General features: G+C 40.2%; 1 protein-coding gene across 10 annotated transcripts in view; it reads left to right on the top strand.

Annotated features, from left to right (window-relative positions):
* znrf2b (zinc and ring finger 2b) overlaps positions 1–17209 on the top strand; it is a 64039-nt gene that overhangs the window by 19834 nt on the left and 26996 nt on the right. For all 10 annotated transcript variants that reach the window (XR_013492236.1, XR_013492230.1, XR_013492238.1 and 7 more), the window contains exon 2: positions 16802–16897. Coding sequence is in view for 1 of the 10 variants with exons in the window: in XM_033641093.2 (XP_033496984.1) it covers positions 16802–16897 (96 nt within the window). In the remaining 9 variants the exon portion in view is untranslated. The remainder of the gene's footprint in view (positions 1–16801; positions 16898–17209) is intronic.

Raw genomic sequence — 17209 nt, 5'->3', positions numbered from 1 at the left:
TATTTTTTCTAATTTGTGGGACATTTCTTAACAAGTTGCTCAATGCTTTTTTCCCGCATGTTTTTACTCTCAACATATAATTAACAAACTAATCAGCTACGTTTTCAAAGTACCTTCCCCAGCATTGCCAGCATGTCACCAGTTCTTCCTCATACCACTGTTGTGTCTCATGTACACTACTATAAAGCGCATTATGTGTATGTATATGTGAGAGAGTATGATGATGGTGTGTGAGAGTGTGAATTATGGTGTTTATGAGAATGCAGTGACATTGCAGGAAGTATGATTTATGATCCGCACAACCTCTCCTAGTTTTTGATTATCATACAGTCAGCTGATTTGAATTATCTCATTGTGTTCCAATACAGACAGTCAACACAGCCCTCCTGCTGATAAGACCAGACCGACCACACACACACACACACACACACACACACACACACACACACTGAGTCAAAGTAAAAACACTTTGGGTAGTGTATTTTCCACACTAACTGGGCTAGGTTTACAGTGTGTGAGTGTATTCAGTGCGTGTTGTGGCAACACTCACACATGCCCTGTCCACATGTACAGCATAAAGAGCCAATCAGCAGGCACTTAAAGCCTTTGGTTTGTTTGCCAGCCGTCTGTGTTTTTTTAACCACCTCTTGTTGTTTTTCTTAAGTGTTGTCCATCTGCTGAGTCTCAGATGGCAGATGATTAACAGTGCACACCACCTGGTGCAACCTTTACTGACACTTTCACTGACCACAGTGATGGATGTGGAGACAGGGGAATTCACCATAGAATGATTTAGGTGACTATTGTGTCTTGGACATTAGTCAGATGGAATAAGTTGAAACAATGGTGCGGTCCATGTGTTGCTTTCAGTATGTGTTTTGGTAGGATAAGATATCCAGTGGAAGCTGCTCATAGTGATCACAGCTACAGTGATCAGCTGTTTATATGGATCAAAAAGCTTGGCACAGAATCATAGCTATACAAATTCTGTTTAAATAATTCAGTTATAGAAATCAAGTAGCCCTCTCACAGTGTTCATTTTGGATCTTTTTACATGGCACCACACAGAAAAAAAGCAAAACTATGATAATTCTATTTACTGTGGTTTTGTTTACTTTCCTCCCATGATACCTTGCCTCGCTGTAACCTGTCTGCTTCCAGCTGGCTACCTGAGGCTGAGGCTGCTGTGTGCACAGTGGAAAAAAGAAAGTCATTTTCTTCTCAATGAAAAATGTAGTATCCTTGAAGCTTAAGACAAACTGCCAAAAACGAGCCAACGAGATGCAGCGGCAGAACTTGTTGTACCTGAGGCTACCTTGTGTCCTCTGCTCAAACAACTACAAACAGTCATGGCTGCTGGTGATGGAGACAGAAAACGCATGTGCATGTGGAAAGCATTTGTGGTTGAAGCCGCCCTTCTCAAGTGGATTTATAATGTCCGGGCATGTCATGCCCCCATGAGCGGGCCCTTAGGGAGGGAAATTTTAACTACAGTGTGCTATATTTCATATACAGTGCTGCTCTGTGTTATAGTGTATTTGAATTATACACAGTACGGTAGCCTAATTAAATTTGCACAGTTGTGTGAAAAGCATTGGACACAGCTGCATTATGAAACAGTCAATAAAATTCAGTGAGTAGCAAAGCTGTCAGTTTCATTACTTTATATTAAAGCTATGAATATTCAAATGTGATTTGGATGGTGATCTGCATGAGAAATAAAGGGAAAAAAAGGGTTATAATAATCATTTGTACACAGTGATTAATTAGATGCGGACAGATGTGATCACTGTGGAGTCCAGAGCAAATCCCTTGCTGGAAAAATTTGTTCTGGACTCCATCTTGCAGTTCCACAGAAGATGAAATCATACATGCTACACAGTCAAATTTGCACATACGCATACACACTTTCTGATCTGTTGTACAACCCTTGTGGCCAACATCCTACATTACCTGTTAGTGTGAAGAATCTTAATGAAACATGGGCAGGAATGAGTGTTCATGAAGCTTAAACCTGCTCTGAGGAACCCAGGATCTTCTACCAGATAGTAAGAGCTGGAACACTCTGTGGAGAATGTGAGTTGGATCAGACACTATTTTCTGTGCCTGTCTGATAATTGACTGTTTGTAGAATGTTCGGAGGGATGAGTGTTTTTTTTAACCCCCATTACTATCACAGCAGTCTGTAACAGACTAGTTAACATACCAGACTGTTAGCCCACACCAGGGGTAGGCAACCTGCAGCTCTTTAGCCCTTCTCCAGTGGCTCCCTGTGGCTTTGACAGAAAATTATATGGAAATGAATAACCTTTTTTTTTAATTTTAATTTTCATTTATTCAGTCATTCTTTAACTGTGAAAATGCATAGTCTATATATACTGATTTTTTATTTTTATTTTTTTGATATTTCCTCAACTAAAATGTGTATCATACGCCTGTGGCCTGGCGTCTTTTCCTCTAAAAACATTCATTGACGATAACCTTTGGAACTAAGATCACCCACTGCCCCGGGGTCGAACACCATCTTCTTGATCTTCTTCACATTCGACACAAGATGGTTATTACTGCACACATCTCTTTGTTTCAGAGTGTCTTAACTGTTGAACCTCTGTCTCTGTGTATCAGACCAAGGATGACTGTATCATCTAAGAACTTTAAGGTTTTGTATGCAACCTTCAGATCATTAATATACCAGCAAATCACAATTTGCTATGTAAAGATAAAGTGTTGTGGTAAGCTCAGGCCTGCACTATTAAGCCAGCTCAACTTACCCAGGATATATTTCATTATCTGACTTGACTAACCCTACCACTGGCCATCTTGATAACCGGCACTATGAAGCTGGTTATCAACCAGTTCAGTCAACTCTGGGTTTTCCTATCCAGCCACGAGTCTTCATGTGAAAGAGACATCATCAGAACCATGAATGATGTAGGTTAGTTCTTATCATATGACAGAAAACCATACTGAAAGTGTCTGTGAGTGCGAGATAGTAAAATGTCAGTGGCATGGGACATAAAGTTCTCTGTAATCTTATAACAGAAAATGTAGAAACTTTGATAACACTATCCAAAATTTCACCTTTGGCCGAGACTTAAATATGTGTAGGTATAACTAGGCTAAATGTGACATTAGCAGAGTATTGTTTGCTATTTAGTCGGATAATGACGAATCTACCCTGAATATGTCACGTAAAACACTTTAACGTAACGCCAGACCAGTTCCACTACCAAAGTAAAGGGTGGAAACGTCGCCTATTTGGTATTGACTGATGAGGTCTGAATGACCCAAATGTTGCATTGATAATAACAGGAGCCAGTTAACAGTGTGTGGATTATTTTTCTTATAAAATATTATCTTTTTTTCCTAGTTCTCATCACACAGGTGTCTCATGTTATTTTGAGCTGCAGTGATGGAATCAGAGTATAAAATTGGCAACACTGTCAGCTTTCATTGAAGGTTTAAAAAAAATTTGCACAGGTTAAAATCCTTTTAAAATCATGTGTTTAGTGTGTAAACTATCTCTCTGTTTGTCAGAAGCTCAGTTTTAAAACCAGTGGAAATAGAGCCCCGCAACAATGAAATGACCCACTATTACTACTGACCTATAACAATATATAGGCCACTCTTTTTTTTACCTGAGACTCTTAACTTTTGCATACTTTTTTCTTCAATGATCCGATTGGTCAGAGGTTGGGATGTTGACAGGCTGTGATCCAATACACTGAACATAACCTGCTGCAGTGCAGTTTAGCTGTTCAGCGTAAGTTACCGTGGTGATAAGAAATCATATGAGCTTTTTTACCGAAATGTTGACAGTTTCATGAAATCCTTAACTTTAACTTTACCTTAAATACTGTATCTACAGGAATTGATTGATTCTGAAATGTCGCAATACCTTGTATTGTCCCAAATATGCTCCCAGGGTTACAATAAGAAGTGTACACCTTCACAATATGATGTAATGCAATACACTAGCCCTACCTTTTTTTCCTGTTTTTTAGCAAAATTTCAAATGTTGTTATTGTGATTGCTGTTTTGGTCGTTTTGAGACTTTCTCAAAGATCACCTTACCTGGCCCTGATTGGGATATTTTGGTCTTATCGCCGCGGCCTCCTGGTGCTATGTGTTTGTGTGATGCTAATATTTACTAAGGGAGAGACATAGGTTGAAGGCAGTGTTGCATTAGCTTGACAGGAGGCAGGCCTATCATCATTAACCCATTTTCCTAGAAACTGAGAGCACATTTATTTATACTCCTCTTGTTGCTGGCCTGGCCCCAGCTCCCCCTCCCTCCTATTCTTTTATCATTCCACTTCCCTCTTTTACCCTCTGCAAGTCCCTTGGAGTGCAGGTGAGGATAATATGAATTATACATGCATCAAAAGGGAAACTTTTTCTCAGCTCAGCTATCAATAGGATGACCCTCAGTTGTCTCCTGCATCGACTCCACTCTGCTGCCTCCCAGATTTCTGTCTAGTTCTCTGACACAGACCAAAGGATGGGGATCAACAGCATCTTATCAAATCTGAATCCAGTATGGAATCCACTGATTGACTGCAAATCATTGTGAATCCGTTATCAAATCTATTTAGACTCAGCCTCAGATATTTCTAAGTAACTAGAGTTATGATTACATCTACTGGTTATTAAAATGGCTTGTTAATATTGTGCGCATTATTGCATTACTGCTGCCCATTTGCTCTAAGTACTAAGTTTGCTCTTGTTGATAAAATCACCAAAGTCGCAGGTGAAGACGTTCTGCCAGAAAATTTTCATCTTTATTTCAGTCAGGAACACTCTCGTCATAGCTTTAACCATTTATTCCGACAAATGGAAATACAGTTATGTTTGGCGCTGAGGGCTCCGCTTTTGAGGTGCTCTCTGGTTTAGACAAGTAGCATGCTATGCCAAAACAGGGACCACAATGCAGATAACCGCAAGTGTATACAAGAGTTGGCCCAAGCAAGACTTCGAGCCATGTTAGGAGTCCGAGTAAGAAAGGTGGTGGTTGAGATGGTAGATGTAAAGTTTTGCCAGCAGCAGTGTGTTGCAGCATTTTGGTCTAACAGGTTTCATTGAGGAGGAAGCTAATTTAAATGTTGCACCTTGTGTGGGAAGGGGCTGTGATTGGTGTATCACCGATTAAAAAACAATCATGTCAGCTGATTATTGTTGGGGCATATGACTTCCATGTCTTGTGCTGGTGTTCGCAGCATAGTGTAAACCAAGCAGCAATCTCCAGGGCTGAAAAATGAAGCCAACACAGAAGTGCTAAAATCTGCAGTTCACTGAATGGCCACTTGAGACTGCCTCCATTTTTATATAACTCAACATTACATTTTACTCATCTACATTTCATTGAGGCTTAAACTTACACACAATTAATGGTAGCCACTTTGATTGGCAGGCTGTCCGCTGATAATGTCCTCGGCTTCTCAGTCAGATCCACCCCTCGCTCCTCCACAGTGCCAAAAAAACAAGATGGCAGCAGCCAAAATGCCGACCCTGAGGCTTTCAAACAGGATACCACAAACCAGTGGGTGACATCATGGTAGCTATGTCCGTTATTTTAACATTCTGTGGTGTAAACATGCGGCACGCCCATTACAGAGATTTACCAAAATATGCTAGCCCCAGAAAAAAATCACTTTTGTTTCTGCAGCTGCACCTGCAACCATCTGTCACATGTTGTTGTTCTTCTGTATAGGTTCTTCTTCTCCTATTGGCATTTAACGGCAGACTAGAACAGTTGTAGGTGTGTATGCTGCCCTGTCAGGTCTGAAGAATTGCATCCGTGGTACCTAGAGTACATGAGAAGAACGAGTATTTTCGCGTTTTAATTTTAGGATCAACTTAGTAAGTGTTAGTTTTTGTGACATCCCTACTCTGCTCTGACAATAGAGCTCCACATGTTACCTACCTACAGCTGATACCACCCGCAGCTGGTGTTCAACCTAACCAAACCAAACCAAAAGTCAGCTTTGACAAAAGGGAGAAACCTGCTACCTGAACCTCTTGTTCACTTTCAGAATCCAACCCTATACAGTGCAAAGGCTTATTTCACAGGAAAACCACACATTTGGTTTGAACTGGTGGATCAGAGAATAAAATGTGCATCAAAATTGGGCAGAAAACCAAAAGAATAATTTATCGGAACAGCCGAAAATTATTCATGGTGTTAATAATATTTTGTCCGTCTTTGTGAGTGACTCTGTTTTTCCTGGACAAGAACCTTAGCTCTCTCTTTAGTGAAGAATCTGAATGCTGCCCTCATTTCCAAACTGTCAGCACACATGGCAGAGAGGAGCACTGCAGGAGGAGAAAGAGAGGAGGTGATTTGGTCGGTCCTGATTGATGTCTGCCCTCTGAAAGACCTTCCCAACTCCTTTCATCCCAGGCAATTTTCAACTTGAGAATTTGCCTGCCTTTGGAAAAAGTAAAGTGGGAAATAAAGTGATTATAAGTGCCTGTGTTGCGTGGTGGGGTGTAGCCAGGCTTGTCGATGATCAGAGAACAAGATCGATAAAATGATGTTTCATAAATCCCATTTATAGCATGGTGTCCAGTATGTGCTGATTCAGGTGGAGCAGAGCTGAGTTAAGCACACTAGATAATGAACATGGCACCCTGGGATGCTCTCCAAACAGCAGATTGAATGGGGGGCAGTGATGTGGTGCTTATAGAGTCAGAACTGTAAAGAATTCTGGTTAACATTGTGTGAAGTTTTTAAGCTGTGGCCAAGTAGCTGCTGGCTTGCTTGCAGCTTTTTCAGGTGAACTTTAAGTGTGTGTGGCACATTTGTCTTTGTCAGCACAGAGAGGGGTGAAGAATTGACTTAAGGATCATTCCAGTGACTGATCTGTGGTTTCCTAAAGTAAAAAGAATTCTGGCAAGTACTAAGCTGTGTGTAGAATACATTTAAACTGCTCTTGGCTTTGATTTCATGCTCATCAAGATTCCTGTTGTCTGTTGTTATTGTTCAAGAGTAATGGAAATTAACACTAAGGCCTAATTGTTCTATGAATGAGGACATACAAAAGGTCTGTGCAATGATAGTTTTAGTCCAGATCAGGACAAACAGAAGTTTAAACCATTTTTAATTCAGGGCTCAAAAGTAAAGATTGGCAGGTTGTTTTTGGGGTTAGGGTTTATTAACACATAAAAAATGGGGACAGCAAACTGCAAAACTTACACCCCAACATAAATAAATAGTTAATATTTGTTGCATTAGTTATATTTAGATATTCAGATATTGCTGTTACACCGCTATACATTGCTGAACATGACACAGCTACAGCTGCATTGCTGCATTTGCTGCACTTGCTGCACAGGCTTCTATTTTAGAGACAATGGTGAAGCACAGGAAGTTGCACTTAAGATTCAGATTCTGCAGAGTATCAGATAAAACCAAGCAGCAATTCCAAGCGCTGAAAAATGAAAAAAGCAAGTCAGTCCCCATAGATACCAATGCTGAATTGCCCAAGTTTACAGCAGAAATAAACATGTTTCCAACCTGGTACGAAAAACGGTTTTGGTCTCTATAGCCAATTTCAACATTCATGACAACTGTATGGGGGATGCCGTTAACATTTTATCAAGGCTTAAAATTAGGGCAAGGGCAGGCTGCTGTGAATGACAGGCTGCTTGCCAATACTGTCCTTGGCTTCTCAGTGCGATTCACCCCTTGCTCCTCCACAGCTCCAACCTCTCATCCAAATACAGCCACTTCTGGATCCAAAACACCAATAAGGTTACAGGTAAAATGCCTCGCTTTAAAATAGGAGTTCACAAACCAATGGGTGATGTCACGGTTGTTACATCCATTATTTTTTACAGTCTGGAGAAAACATAAAGAACGTTGTTCAATTATCCTACTAGCGTCAGCCGGTGTGTGTTGGCTTGTTGCTGGTATCACGTGCAGTTGTCCAGCAGATGAATATCAACAGCCAAAATGTCCACTGGGAAATATTACAAATAAGTTAAACATTTACAGCATATTAATAGGATAATATGTTGTGACCTATAAGATATGTTGCCAAGACAACTAGGACTGCAACAATTAGTCAACTAATCAATGACTAATCGACTATTAAAATAATCGGTGACTATTTTAGTAGTCGACTAATTGGTTTTGAATCATTTTTCATAGAAAAGTACTATAAAAGTACCCCAAAATACTCTTATTGCAACTTCTTACGTTCAAATATTGGCAGCTTTACACACTCTCCCATGACGGTGAACTAAAACCCTTTAGCGTGAGTACGAAACAAGACATTAGATGAAATAATCTTGGGGTTTGGGAGAGACAGACCGACATTTTTCAACATTTTAACACACTTTTTGATAAAATGATTAGTCAACAATGAAAATAATCGTTAGTTGCAGCCCTAAAGACAACTAAAATGTAAACTTCTATTTTGCAGACCAGATTTTAGGATTTTAGTAACGGACGGATTTATTGACTGGTGTCCACCGAAGCCGTAGGAGTGCTCACATCCAAGCCGATCACAGTGTGCTCGGCATAGCTGACAGCATTGTGGATCATGTTCTTCAGAAAGACCTTCAACACACCACGAGGAGCCCCACAGATGTTATCATGGAGGAGTTTATAGTGACACTTAGCATCCTTTACTCCTTTACTGAGTCTTTTTCCTCCTATGCCTCTGCTACTCATCTTCTCTGATTAGTCATTCTGTTCAGTAGACCGCTACTTTTTTTTAAAGTTATTTCATTAGACGGGCTTCGAATGCAAAGAGGATCATAGCATTTGTGTTTTTTTTTTTTTTTGTACTTTATTACTGTTCAAATGTAGCCAATTATATGTCTATTTAAAATATTCATCTGTTACTTGTTCTGTAAAGGGGGATTATTAACAACCTTATTGGCCGACAAAAAAAAAGTCTTGTGTAAACTTTATTGCCTACCGTAAAAAAGCTTTTAAATATTCTCAATCAGTTAGACACATTTTCATTGTTAAGCTGATGTATAACTGCATAGTATCGTAATGACCCAAAATATAAGGTGACTAAAAATGGCAACCATATTTTTGATTTTTGACCAAAAGCTGATGCTTTGTTGCCAGCCCAGCAACCACTTCTATAAGTTACTGTTGAGCCCTGTTATTGTTGTTGACATTGTGTCAAAGAGATTTTTTTCCAACTTAGTGGGGATTTTGGAGGCAGTTGGGGTGAACAGTTAAGCCAGTTCAGCCCTTCTATCCACAAGCTAGGGATTCCCAGGCACTCCCAGGCCAGCTGTGTGATGTACAGTAGTCTCCTCAGCATGTCCTTGGTCGACCCCTGGGATTTCCGCTTGGCTTGGACGGAACAATTACACCAGCTATCAACAGTAGGCTGAATCTATGACAGGTAGACCATCTTGTATGGATTTTAAGCCATGCTCGTGGGATGGCTCAAGGGATATCTGTCTGTTAGTCTGTCTAAGACTTTGGTCCAGACTGATATAACAACTGATGGATAAATTGACATGACATTTGCTATTCAAGATCCCTAGAGGATTATTCCTAGTGACTTTGGTGATCCTTTGACACTTCCTTTAGCGCCACCATGATGTTGACAGTTTGGGTTTTTATGAAATAGCTTAACAAATATTAATGGATTAGTGTTACATTTGAAACAGACATTGATGTCCCCCTCAGGATGCATTTTAAAAACTCTAATCCCATGACCTTTCATCAAGTGCTGTCATGAGCACTATGTTTTTGTTGGTCAAATACTTTCCCATCAGCCTCAGCTATTTTATGTGCCTATATTAGCATCCTAAGGGACTAGATACAATGTTAACATTATTCCTGCTCACTGTCTAAAGTCTAAAGTTGCAACTTTGTGGTCTATTCTGGCTAAAATGTTTTTCCAACTGGCCGTAACACTGCATGAGATACGATGTCATTAAAATTACTGCAGCTCATTGTATTGGCTGTAATAGAAAATACAATTTTTTTTCTCATCCCCTTAACTGTGAAACTTCTCAGTAAGTTTTCTTTCAACCATACTTTCACCATGCTCTCTATTTTACCTTGTAGGTTGACCTACTCTGGTAATGTGCTGCTACATTATTGCAGACTCTCTTTGCAGTTAGCTTGAAATTTGCTTTACCTCCTAAGGGATAAGGCGATAAGGTGGGTGTAACTGTAGCAACAGTGGACAGTGAGGGTCAATCAGAGAATTGTAATACAGTTACTGTCGCTCATATGTTGCAGTACGCCACCAGTTTGCAGAGTTGATGCAAAACAAAAAATAATCAATCAACTTATGTGTTGTAGTGATGAGAGTCTGTGGTGAGTCAGGCTATTTCAGCAACCCGCCAGTGGCTGGTGACCTCATTTATTTTATTCATCAACATTGATTGTTACTGTCAAAGGACATTTTTTGCAGCAGTAGCAGTTGAACTAGTCCCAGCTGTCATATGGCAAAACCACGTCTCTTTCATCATTATCCAGGATCTAATTCATTTGGACCTTAAGTGAGTGTTCTTTCCAAAGATGGAATTGACTGTTCATTGCCAGCAACTGTCATACTTGGGTGTGGGATGTGAGAAGAGAGACTATGACTGTTATTAACCAGGAGATGATCGGCTTGACAGTATCATATTTTGTAACTTTGCCAGTAAAAGAAAGAATCATCAGCAGTCTGTGCTACCATGTACAAATATATAACAGGAAAAGTGCCTGATTTATAAAATTCACCCTGCTTTTAGTTTTCTGTGTGACCTCTAAGGGCCTGACACACCAGGAAGATTGTCGCCAGTCATTCAATGTCAGCCCGTCAGTGAGCGTCTGTAGCCCTAGTTTTTGCGGTGTGTGTGCACTGCTGGGGCTTATAGGCCCTTGTCAGTGGCTATTTGGATGATTGGTGTATCGACAGCGTAGCCTGTTGGTGAGAGAAATAGCCCTAACTGGCAGTAAAGCGCTGGGCACAAGAAGAAAAACAGAAATGAGGAATGCAAACAAACGGCTGAAGTCAAGAGAGCATCAGAGGGAACAAACTTGTTGTATTAGGTAACATTATTTGTTTCGGCCACTGAGCTCTTTAAACAGAAACAGTTTGTAACTGTTTGTGTTATTGTTTACAAGCACACAGTAAATATCATTTGTTTCTTCAACATTGGGTTGTGCTGTTTAAGTGCTTACTGGCTAGCTAGCATCATGTATCGGTCCTGTCGGTCTTCCAGTTTCCTTTTTTGAATGATGTGTAGAGACTACCTCCGCCTTCTGCAATGGGTAGGTATTTCCTACCTACACCGACTGTCCCAGGGACATTACATTTAGACATTTTAGTAGTAGTCAGTCAATCTCCCACACTGCAGCTTAGAATCAGGATGTTTGGTGCAGTCTGCAGCTTTCTTCACGGGAGTATTCTTTATGTACACTGTGGAACAGAGTGCAACTACAGATTCACCTCTGGGACCTTCCATGTATTCCATGTTAGATTTGTTGGATTTCCATCAGTTTAAGTCTTTTGGAAACCAGACACATCCTCCCAAATATTTTTACTTAACCAAATCAATGAAGGTGTGACTACATTATTTGTACAACCAATCATTATGAATGGGGCAGCATACATTATTACACAACAGACTAGCAGACAATGCATTAATCTCTACACACTGTATGTTTACAATGAGGTTTGATACAAGGTACGAAACTTGTTACAAACTGCCGCAGTGCCTTTCTTTCGAGGGAACACTATACTTACTATTTATTTGGCCTAATGTTGAGGTAACTTACTTAATTCTCTTTGTCCCCTGTGGCAATAAGGCCATTGTAAGCTCCTTCCATCGATCCCCATCCCTGGCAAGATGTTGAGCCTCAAGCCAACTTCAGTTGGGCACAGTTGTATGCCAGGTCATTTCTGTTCCCCTCGATTTTCTTTTCTCTAAAGGAGCCCAAGGAAAGCAGCTCCATTACTAATTTCTTGACGTCAGAGCCAGTCCACAGACAGTCACTTATTCCCAGGATATCAAGGTGATATTTGGTTATTGTGCTGAGAACTTGTTTTGCTTCAGGTGTCTCTCATAAAACTGATTCTGACTCAAGCATAGTTTTTGGCCCTAGTAGATTCTCATTTGCATCCCTGGCTTCCAGCAGGCTTTTTATCAGGGTTTGGATACATTTCTTTGAGAGTTCTCTTGAGTGATGAGAATCAGCTGAAGGCATGCTACTTGCCAGGCAGCTCTTTTTATGCCTCAGCGGTTGCTGGAGGCATTATGTTTTAGGGTTGTCCTTTCATCCATCCCATTTTTGTGAACGTGATATCTCAAGAACGCCTTGAGGAAATAACCTCAAATTTGGCACAAATGTCCATCTGGACTCAGGGATGAATTGATTAGACTTCCGTGTCCGTCTCTTTCTCTTGAATATTATATATCTGGAATGCCTTGAAGGAATTTCTTTCAATTTGGTCAGATACTGAATTGGTGGTGTAATCTTTGGTGTCCACCTTGAAACTGTGGTGATTTTGTAGGTCTTCTGTGCTGCCTGGTTGAAGCTCTGTGTGAAGGATCCACAGCAACATCCATATTTGAAGTACTGTCAGCTGCCATGGTTACATATGAATCTGGACAGACATGAATGTAAACTGCAAAGTGACTGGTTGGCGAAGGCATACACCCACAAGGTGATAATTCTAGTTAGTCCCTCTAACTTAAGTTTTTACCTGGTGGTATTGTTAGTACCATGCCCAATGCCCAAAGACCCAGTGCATGGTTCTTGCTCAGCTCTTCATCTCAATATTGTACACACATCAGCAAACCTCTACAATTACAAGTCTCTCCAAATGCGACAAACCACAGCTGCAGCAACCCCAACTGCATGCATCCTCTTGTTGACGATTGGTCTGTGATACATCTAAACCAATCACTTCCTCATCCAGCTTCTTCAAAAACACACCAGCAAACAGAATGTATGTATGTATTTTTTCTTTTCAGACAATACTGATACAAAAGATTTCCCTAGACTTAAATCCAGATCAAAGTTTGTGCAAATCTTTTCTATCAGACAATGATGCTTTACGCACCCTTTCCAAGATTGAGCTGGGTGGATCAATGGTCACCCTGCATCAAAGATTTTGTGGGGAGGGGGGCATTTCTGCTTTCTTTTGATAGTGAGGCAGAGAGGCAGGAAAGGTAGGGGAGAGAGGGGATAACATGTAGAAAAGGACCCAGGGCGAACATGTACCGCTATGGTAAGGATTCAGCCTTAATGATACCGTAGAGTGAAATATTTAAAGACAAGATTGAGGAAGCAAGTAGAAGAAATCACCAACAAATATGTTGTTGATCATGCTAAGCCATTCGCCATTGTGGGGGCCATTGTTCTCTCTTTTATCTGAGACCAAACCAAGCTTCCACCAGCCGAGCAGGTAAGGCCTATGACAAGCCGCAAGCCTCTCCACCACTATAAGGAAACTGCATGTGTAACAAAACAGCAGTGGGACATGAGATGTGCTGCATATCAATGCTGTTAAACACAATTTTGTTGACTCTAAAATCCCATGTTTACAGAAACTAAAGGAAATTAACCTTGTTTTCTGCCAAATGAAGAAGTATTTGAAATGAAACCACAAAAACCTTCTAAACTGGCCGTCTGAGCTTTTCTTATGAGAACAGTGTCATACTTTTGGCTCTTCCTCTTTGTTCTTCCTCTTCTTACTGAAACCCAAAATGGTAAGAGAGGATGTGCTCTTCACTCTAAGCAAGTGAAAGGGTCTCTTTGTCCCCATGCTTTCATCAGAGCAGAATGATGATGATGATGATGATGATGATCTTCATCAGATTAGGTGTGTTTTGTTTGTTTGCATGAAGAGAAAAGAACTTGTAAAGGATTTTCTCTTGCCTCATCAAGATCAACATTCCCACCTTTCCTTCCTTTTGTAAATATACAATTTTAAACATTTAAGCCTCAAGGCAGCAGATATCTCAGATCATGCTACCCTGTTGTCTCAATTCACTATTTTTTTATTAATACTGTGGATATGAATCCCACCACAGCCGCAGAGTTTGCTTCTGGGCCATAAAAATAAGTGGAAACTGAAAAATATACATTGCTCCACGGTTATAAATAATACTTCTTTTTTTCATTTATGTTTACACATTCCAAACTGTGTGAGTGATTCTAGGAGATAAATACTGAAAGAGGCCAGAGTTTTAATGCAACCAAGAGCCGGTATGACCTCAGATAGACATGCAGTAGGACACACACATCAATTTAATTTACTAGAGTGAACATCCCATACAGTTTACTGGATGAGTCATCATGGCTTCACAGGGTGTGCTCAGCTTTGGCTTTTAGCATTTTTCGGAATGACTTGTGGAGTCGTGCAGAGCTGGAATTCATCACCATTCCTCTTTCAAATAAATACACCTAGACTACACACTCCTAATTGTCAGCAGATGGCCAGGAGATCATGAGAGATGGCATCCTGTGTGTGTTGTGATTCACTTAAATAGGTCAGACAAGCAGTGGATCGCCTGCTTCTGGCTGCGCTAATCTATTTATCCCATCAGAATCGCAGCATGTGGACAGATTTTACCATTGTAGAAAGCTCCACACACATCATACAGTACACACGTCACCTGTCAGTGATGCGCGACATTCTGCCCCCTGCTGCAGAGCTGCATGCTAACAGCTAATGGGTGATGGATGAGGGTTGCTATGAAGGTGCGGTGATGTCAGTGGAAACTGCAGGATTAGCTGTCGTGTCTCAGATTGTGACAGCATTGTTGTGATGGAAATCGAAACAAAGGGATAATTACAACCAGCACTGTAGCTGGAAGCATTTAGGGTAGATAATGTTTGGATCATCAACAGCGACCTTTCGTTCAAATTTGTCTGCTTATACAAACTGTCACTGATTGATGTAATAGTGAAAGACCCTATAGCCAGAAAGCAACATCTGTTTAGCTGTGAACGCTGGTGGTATTCCTATGCACAGGCTCCCTCTGGTAATTCATATGAAATGCTTCTTTAAAGGTACAGTTCACCCCAGAATCAAAAATACATACTTTTCCTCTTACCTTTAGTGCTATTTATGAGGGCTGTACCCAAATATTCGGATATTCGAATATTCGTTTCTATGGGTAGGTATTCGTTATGAAAAATTGGTATTCAATATTTGTTTTTTGTTTTTAATTTACTTTTTTTTTTTTCTTACATATTTTTCTGGTGCTAAATGTAGTCTTTTTGTTGTTGGTAAATGTAGGTTATCAATAAAAATCAAAACTTTTAAATTGCATTGTTAAAAATGTGAAAATATAGCAAAGCCTACCAACTGAGCTTGTGCGCACAGCACCACCGAGCTAGCTAAAGTTACTGGTCAGCTGAGGAAGACGCCCTTAATGTTTACATCTCGCGCTGTCATGAGCACTAGCCTCTCATCCATGAGTAGATGCATGCTTCCTTCTGTGCAGTGATACGGTTGGCAGGTGTAATTCAGTAGAATGCAAAAAGGTTACTCCGTGAAACTGCTCACAACAAGGTCTGTGTATTATCTTTAGTAACCGGGTTGTGACTTCTGGAACGAGACATTGCGGCTGAGTTTTTCAAATGTATTCTTTCGACACTTTGAGCACCACAAGCCGAGAGCCATCTAGTTCAGTTATATGAACAAACTACTGCTTTGTGGTTGTATGTCTCTGTGCACCAGTCAAGTTGCAAGTTGTACTTGTAGTTTACATCTATGTCTGTAAAAACATGTATGCTTCACATACATCGTCAACACAGCAGCATAGAGAATCTATACAATCAGCACAGTTTCAAGGTGGGCACCCAAGATTAGTGTCACCAATTCAGTATCTGACTAAATGTCTCCCCTTCTGTTCCTGAGTTATGACATTGAAAAAGTGTTTGACCTTTTGGTTGTAAAATGTCATCACTTCATCTTTATATGCTATTAGGCATTAAAAAAGAAACAAAAAAAAAACTGTGGGGTCAGAGTCAGCTTGACCTTTGACCTTCGACCACCAAATCAGTTCATTCTTGAGTCCAAGTGGACGTTTGTGCTAAATTTGAGGAAATTCCCTCAAAGCCATCTTGACATATTGAGTTCATGAGAATTAGACATATACAAGGTCACAATGGCCTTGACCTTTCACCTTTAACTACCAAATTCTGATCAGTTCATTCATGAGTCCAAGTGGATGTTTGTGCCAAATTTGAAAAAAAAAAATTCTCAAGGTTTTCATACGATGTTGTGTTCACAAGAATGACACAGACAAGGTCACAGTGACCTTAGATTTTGACAACCAAAAGCTAATCAGTTCTTCATTGAGTCCGAGTGTACGTCTGTGCTAAATTTGTCGGTATTCTCTCAAGGTGTGGCATCCAGCCATGGTCATTGCCGGCGCAGAGGTATAAAAAAGGATGTACTAAGCTAAATTAATGTCTGTTTTCTTGTTATCACTGTTTGATATAACTCAATAATTGATTACAAGGATGTTAGCTGCTTTTAAAGGTTGTTTCTGGCAGGGCTGTCTTGGGTTAAATCCACAGATAATGATGTGTCTTTGTTTGCAATAAATACAAGAAGAACTGGAGTGTCACCCTCGCAGTACTGGACAAACTGACAAACGATCAGTGGAAATGCAGTCCAAAAACACCACAGTAAATGGTGCTGCAGGGAAAAGAAAAGAACTTGAGAACCCTGTGTGCCGCTTTATTGCCTGAGATTCAGTTTAACTCTGATAGGAAATAGGACATTTCCCTCATTTTCTACCTTCCACCTACCTACTGAGTGTATTATCCTCTTATTCATTGTTTGTGTGCTCCCTTTCTTTCTTCCAGGCTTCAAGTGCCCTGTGTGCTCCAAGTTTGTGTCCTCAGATGAGATGGATCTTCACCTGGTCTTGTGCTTAACCAAACCCAGAGTGACATATAACGGTAGGTCCATGTTCCTTTTCAACTTTACAAGTATAAAGAAGGCAAAGACGTCTGTAGCTGCATAATAATCAATGAGCAAATGAAACTATAAAATTAATAACGATATGTTAAATAAACCTAACTAAATACGTAATTTATTGTATTGTGTGGGTGTGCAAAACAAATGAATAAAAAGTAATAGAAATATATGAAAATGTCTCAAAAAAAGAATATATGTAGAATGTGTAATGACACCTCCAATAGGCTTATAATTATCTCAGAGATAATCATCACTGTTCAAAAAATGACCAACTTTCTCATGAAACTAGACAA

Source organism: Epinephelus lanceolatus, chromosome 10 (genome assembly GCF_041903045.1).
Source record: "Epinephelus lanceolatus isolate andai-2023 chromosome 10, ASM4190304v1, whole genome shotgun sequence".
NCBI classification, from domain to species: Eukaryota; Metazoa; Chordata; class Actinopteri; order Perciformes; family Serranidae; genus Epinephelus; species Epinephelus lanceolatus.
This window is presented reverse-complemented; position numbering and strand designations above follow the sequence as displayed.